We start from the raw sequence: 6,718 nt of genomic DNA on the forward strand, positions 1-6,718 counted from the left end.
CAGAGCAGTTATTACATCAGTAACATCAGTCAAATCAGGTAACAGACCTGTTACTACACCAGTAACACCAGTCTAGTCTGGCTACAGAGCAGTTATTACATCAGTAACATCAGTCAAATCAGGTACCAGACCTGTTATTATACCATTATCAACAGTCCAGTCAAATTTCAGACCACTTGTTTCACGAATAAAACCAGTTCAGTAAGGTTACAGAAATGTTATTACACCAGTAACACCAGTCAAGTCAGGTAACAGATCAGTTTTCTTTTTACGCCAGTAACACCAGTCCAATCAGGTTACAGACCAGTTGTTTCATGAATAAAACCAGTCTAGTCAGGTAACAGAACAGTTATTACACCAGTAACACCGGTCCAGTCTGATTATAGACCAGTTATTACACCAGTAACACATATCCTCTTTGGTCACAACACTAAGGTAGGGCCTTTTCAACTGGTTGCAGCCAAGTCTCCCAGCTGTGTCCATCTGACCTCCTTCTTCTCCTCTCAGGGTTTATATGCGTACCTGTTCAGGTGTTTTGCTGATCTTAGCAGCAGGGGAGTGGTGGTTGGATTCGACACCAGGGGTCAGGAGGAGAGCGGCTGCAGCAGTCAGAGGTGAGACCAGGAGCCACTGATGAGGTTGTGGTTCTGGATGAAGATTTGGTTCATGTTCTAACAGGAGAAATACATAAATAGATATTTCTAGATGAAACCCACGGTGGACTGTCAGTCTGATAAACAGCAGCATGAGGAGGAGAGTTTAATGCAGGGAGGTGAAAAGAGTGAAGAGTGTGGCTTCCCACCAATCATGGATTACATAGAGAAAAATGCCCATTAGAAATGGGAGGACATTTATATCCTATGTCCCAAAATAAAGTATCTTTCATCAAAGCATTTTTGTCCTAACTGGAAGGCAGTATTCTAACGGCAACATCTGACTTATGATCTGATTGTAAGTTTGGTGCCAGAGATCTTAATTCACTCACAAAATAATTTAAGTCCTGAAAAAAAACCCTCGCCCTGCTTAAAGTTGTTTGTGAAAACATAGTTTTTTCTTTTATGTTTGGGACAGATGTTTGTGTCCCAGTCAGACGTTTGTTTTCATCCTAAAAGTGGGTCCAAAAAATAAGGACTGGGTCCAAGGAGGACATTTTTTTTCCTGTCCAAAAAGTTAGATTAGATAGACAGTTTCTATCCAAACAGAATGCCCTAGCATGCTAAGTCTCAAGGTGGTCTGGAAGTTTTCAACCTGAAAACTTCCAGACAGAACACTGCTTAAGAGTCCTAAGACCCAAGCAGAAAAGGACGTTTGTCCCCAGTAGGTTTCCTGTCTTCATCTCAACCTAACGAAGCCCCTGTGTCTCTGTCTCTCCTAGACTGGCCAAGCTGACGGCGGCTGTGCTTCTCAGCAGAGACATTCCTGTCCATCTTTTCTCCAAATTCGTTCCGACTCCTTACGTGGTGAGCATTGCATCCTCTGCAGAGCTTTTACTGCTGTTAAAGGAGCATTCCACTTATATTAAAGCGTATGGGCTGACGTTACAGAAAGAGTCTCCTGCTCTCTGACCCCAGCTGAGCGATTCTAAATCAACGAAATGTTTCCTTTCTATGTTTTGTATTCAAGCCTTACGCTGTGAAGAAACTTGGAGCAGCAGCTGGGGTGATGATCACTGCGTCACACAATCCAAAAGAGGACAACGGTTACAAGGTCAGGCTGTGGGATTAGAGAAACCAAACAGGACCTCCTGTGGTGCTCATCCGGTCTGTGCTGAGTGTACAGAGCCTCAGAAGGTCCTGAAGTAAAGCGATGGGAGTGTCTGAACCAGCTTAGGTTCTAGCATGTTTCTCCCCCTGCAGGTGTACTGGTGTAATGGCGCTCAGATCGCCTCCCCTCACGATAAGGAGGTGTTGCGCTGTATTGAGGAGCAGCTGGAGCCCTGGAACAACTCCTGCTGGGATGAGGAGCTGGTGAAAAACAGTTCGCTCAGGACCGACCCTCTGACCCAGATCAACAGCTTCTATATGGAGGACCTGACTTCTCTCTGCTTCCACAGGTAGCTCCTGCTCCACTCCTCTCTGGATCCTCTCTTTTTTTTCCCAGGTTCTTTCATTCTGGGTGGAATCAGAAACCAGGAGCTGTTCTGTGTCTTTTAGGGATCTGAACAGCAGCTGCACGTTAAAGTTCATCCACTCCTCCTTCCACGGAGTCGGACACGAGTTCGTCCAGCAGGCCTTCCGCGTGTTTGGCTTTGCACCCCCCATCCCTGTTCCTGAACAGAAAGACCCTGACCCAAAGTTCTCATCTGTTCGCTGCCCAAACCCTGAAGAGGGAGAGTCTGTCCTGGTAAACTGGATCTCTCTTAACATCCTGTTTGTTTTTTGTTTCTTTCATATATTTTACATTTTTTTTTCTCCGTTTTCTAGAAGTTGTCTCTCCTCTTGGCTGACCGGGAGAACGCTCAGATTGTTCTGGCCACGGATCCTGATGCCGACCGGCTGGCTGTGGCTGAGCAGAACGGGTATGTGGGGCCTGCGGCAGTCAGGGGGAGTCATTTGGAGAGTTTCACGCATGTAACAAAAGTCTGTCTGCTGGTTTTGCAGGCGAGGGTGGAAGGTGTTCTCAGGAAACGAGCTGGCCGCCCTGCTGGGATGGTGGATGTTCTTCAACTGGAAGGAGAATCATCCGGATCCAGCGGAGACCAAGAGCGTCTACATGTTGGCCACCACCGTGTCGTCAAAGATCCTGCAGGCGTTCGCTCGCATGGAGGGCTTCCACTTCGAGGTCCAACGCTAAATCGTCTCACTGGTCGTTTTTTCTAAGTTCCTCCTGCTGCTGCTCTTTGATCAGCTCTCATAATGCACTTTGAGAGTTGTTTCATTTTAATGTATTTAATTTATGTTAAATGTTTTAAATAGAAGCCCAAACAGAGACTGGGTCTGCAAATAATCTGGTAGCTTCAAGTCAGAGCTGCAGAGAAATAATATAACAATGAAAATGAAACGAGTTGGTTCTTCTTTATAAAACTACTGCATAAACAAACCTTTGAGCTATTTGAGGAAGAGTCTTTGTCTCTGTTCTCCAACAGGAAACCCTGCCCGGCTTCAAATGGATCGGGAACAGAATCCACGAGCTCTCTAAAACTGGAAACAGGGTGATATTTGCCTTTGAGGAATCCATAGGTGAGAACTTTGACTCCGCTGTCCCTTTAAAGTCTATATCTTTCTGAGATTCCAGGGGAGCCAGAACACATCAGAACTCTGTATGATCTGGTTGAACTGTATAGTGCCTTGAGATGACATGTGTTGTGAATTTGGCGCTATATAAATAAACTGAATTGAATTGAACTCAGGACCCAGTTATTAGTGATGGAAACAGCATTGCCTTAAAATGCCTGCTGGCTTAGCTTGTCTTTAGCAGCAGATTTTTTTATGCTACATTCACACCTCACGTGCTTTGGGCAGCAAAGTAGAGCCTGCTGTTTCATTTCTGATGCTTGTCCACATTCCTTTTGTATCTCTGCTTTTTTCTGTGTATCTGCTTGTCTCCTTGAACCCCAGTTGGCCTCGGCAGATGGCCGCTTACACTGAGCCTGATTCTTCTGGAGGTTTCTTCCTGTTAAAAGGGAGTTTTTCCTCTCCACTGTCGCTACAAGCATGCTTGGTGTGAGGGATTGCCTCGGAGTCAATGATTTGATGCAATCAACTGGTTTTCCTTAGATAGAAAACTTTGAATCAACTTGATTTTATTATCTGGTTGAACTGTAAAGTGCCTTGAGATGGCATGTGTTGTGAATTAGCACTGAAGAAAAGAAATAAACGAAAAAGAAAAGAAGAAAAGAAAAGAAATAAACTAAATTGAATTAAAGCCAGACGCGCGTCAAGAGCATCCTTGATGCTCCTGAAGAGCGTCCAGTAAAGTGTGTCCAGATGAAGCTGATGCTTCTGCTGCTCCTGTGTTCAACTGACAATAGTGCCTTTGCTAGTTGTAGTTTTAATATATTTTTAAGTGAGAAAATCCACCTCAATACATCCTCTGTGCAATCAGTTCATCAAGATTACGATCCTGCCTTAAAATGATCACAGTACTCTGTATCAGCAGTGCTGTGTCTGTCCCCCTGCAAGCTCCCAGATCAGCTTCTCTGATTGGTGGATGTGGCACGTCGAGCAGCAAAAGTTAAATTTTTCCAACTCCAGCAGCTGCTGCTTGTGAAGCACGTCACGCACGTCAGATGCTCAGAAGTGCTGCTTCGACTGCTCAGATGCAAATGCGCTGCAGGATCTTTAGATCAACCATATACTTTGCATGTAAACAAGCTGCTACTGTTGCCTCAATCACATGCTGCCTGAACATAGCATTAGACAAAGCGATTTTTTTACGCTTGGCAGAGGATGATCAGCCACAGGGTTCCTTTCCTACCCACCATAGTTTCCTCACTGTTGACCCCAGGAAAGTTGAAGGAAAAGGAGGTAGTGGCTACAGTTTAAAGTATTCAAGTTCCACTCATTTGTAGTTGCATTTATCCACCAGGAGATGTCGCCATAAATACATATTTCTCATTAATACAGCCCACTTTCTCTCAAAGTGGGCTGCTGCTGAGAAAGTAGGACCTGTAAATATATTCTCTACTGGAGAGAAGTCACAGTGCCGGTAATGTCGCATAGGGAATGGAAGAAAGAGCTAAAAAGCTTAGTTTACGTTTTAATAACATTTCCTGGTGGTATTAAAGATTTTTGTAAGCTTTTTTTTTTAAATATATTTTTGCAGTCATTCTCTGACTTCCATTTGTAGGGAAGCTTAATCAGCTTTATGGTGACATCTACTGACAGGTATAAATTCTGTTGGCTTGTTGTTAATTCTGTCCCTTTTAAGGCTCCATTCAGGTAAATGTTGTGAGTTTATTTTAAATTTAACTGTAGATGATCTCACTCAGTGACAGTCTTGTTTTGGCAGGTTTCCTGTGCGGCAGCATGGTCCCTGAGAAAGATGGCGTCAGTGCAGCCGTGGTCGTGGCAGAAATGGCGGCGTATCTGCAGACCCAGAAGCTGAGTCTGAATCAGCAGCTGCACAACATCTACAGGACGTAAGATACTACGGGACGAGGCACAATGGGGCTCAGAGGTTAAAATCATCTAGGAAAAATAGGACGTAACTGGATTATAATAGTAGAAACTTGCTTCGTAGAAGCTTTCAGGAAATACTCTAATCTGGAGAAATTATGCAAAACAATTCTGAATACAACTAATTGTCGGTTAGATTAAAATCTGCTCCTTGTTATTAATGTACAGGTTTACTTTTTGTACGTAATTGTTTCCCTTCTGAGGCTTTGTGAAGGCATATTTGTGTTTACATGGTCCAGTATGATGTCACAAACATAAAAAATAATGTAGCAGTTTAACAATGGAGAGGCTATTAGTGAGCTTTATATATTTTTATGATATAAAAGCAATTTTTTTGAGAATGTGTTTAGTTAAAAGCAAATGAACAAACTCCTTGAAAAAGTACACTATATTATATTATTTTTCCATGTGAATCCCTGATTGTTCATTCTTCTTTGCCTTTTTTGAAAAGTGCTTTAAATCAGCCTACTTGTCTTCATCCATGCTGGATCAGATCCTGACTTTTGAAAAAAGGGATGAAGAAAGGCAGGGAAAGCAGAATAAAGCATTAGCCTCGCTGCATGCAGTTAGCCAAGCCTTGTAGCTAAACCAGATCCTGGAAAAAGACAGAGTGAACTGTCTCCCTCTGTTTTTGGACTGCTGATTAATTTTTATGTTCAGCTGATCAGATTTAAATCCTTTCTCCTCCAGCTTCTCTTGGTAAGTTTGCTTTAAGGGACTTCACCACCACGACTCGACCTGTCAATCAGCCACACCACGACTGTGATGACAGCTCCTGTCAGCTCAGTACGAGCCGAGGGTGCAGCTCTCCTGCCCCCCCAAGCTCCCCTATCCTTTTGCATCGCAGAGGCACTACTGTGCATACAACGTTTCAACAGAGTCAATGGCGAAAGATTTAAATAGGTCACCTATCCGACCAACAAAACAGCTTTACACATCTAAAAAATATATTAATATATTTCGAAATATTTTAATATTATAATTTAATTTTTGTTTTGTTTTTTATGTCTTAATCGAGGTCATTGTGCGGGTGGGGCGGAGCACTAGCGCCCTCTATTGACCAGCCGCCACTGCTTTGCTGCTCTATTCTGAGTTCCTTCTGGATGACTGAGCTTCTCACTCTGTCTTTAAGAGCCCAGACACCCTGCAGGGAAAACTCATTTTGGCCACTTGTACTCAGGATCTTGTTCTCTTGGTCAAAACCCACAGGTCATGACCATAGATTCAATTCAATTCAGTTTATTTATATAGCGCCAATTCACAACACATGTCATCTCAAGAAACTTCACAGTTCACCAGATCATAAAGTCAAATTGATTCAAAGTTTTCTATCTAAGGAAAACCAGTTGATTGCATCGACTCATTGACTCAAATACAATCCCTCACACTAAGCATGCTTGTAGCGACAGTGGAGAGGAAAAACTCCCTTTTAACAGGAAGAAACCTCCAGCAGAACCAGGCCGACTGGGGTTCAAGGAGACAGAAGCAGAGACACAAAAAGCAGCTGTAAAAGGCGGCCACGTCCAGGAAACACACAGCCAGGCAGACGAGCTCCACCCAGTCACGGTCAGAGAAACAGGACCACACTGGAAAACAGTTCT

At 43.5% G+C, this 6,718-nt stretch overlaps 1 protein-coding gene across 1 annotated transcript in view; it reads left to right on the plus strand.

Annotated features, from left to right (window-relative positions):
- The window catches only part of pgm2l1 (phosphoglucomutase 2-like 1), a 16,800-nt gene that overhangs the window by 5,170 nt on the left and 4,912 nt on the right, over positions 1-6,718 (plus strand). Inside the window, exons 3-11 of the mRNA XM_015386012.1 lie at positions 508-614; positions 1,376-1,460; positions 1,624-1,707; positions 1,857-2,053; positions 2,154-2,343; positions 2,424-2,518; positions 2,601-2,781; positions 3,086-3,179; positions 4,951-5,080. Coding sequence (XP_015241498.1) covers positions 508-614; positions 1,376-1,460; positions 1,624-1,707; positions 1,857-2,053; positions 2,154-2,343; positions 2,424-2,518; positions 2,601-2,781; positions 3,086-3,179; positions 4,951-5,080 — 1,163 coding nt within the window. The remainder of the gene's footprint in view (positions 1-507; positions 615-1,375; positions 1,461-1,623; positions 1,708-1,856; positions 2,054-2,153; positions 2,344-2,423; positions 2,519-2,600; positions 2,782-3,085; positions 3,180-4,950; positions 5,081-6,718) is intronic.

Source organism: Cyprinodon variegatus, unplaced genomic scaffold (assembly GCF_000732505.1).
Source record: "Cyprinodon variegatus isolate N-32 unplaced genomic scaffold, C_variegatus-1.0 Scaffold354, whole genome shotgun sequence".
Taxonomy (NCBI): Eukaryota; Metazoa; Chordata; class Actinopteri; order Cyprinodontiformes; family Cyprinodontidae; genus Cyprinodon; species Cyprinodon variegatus.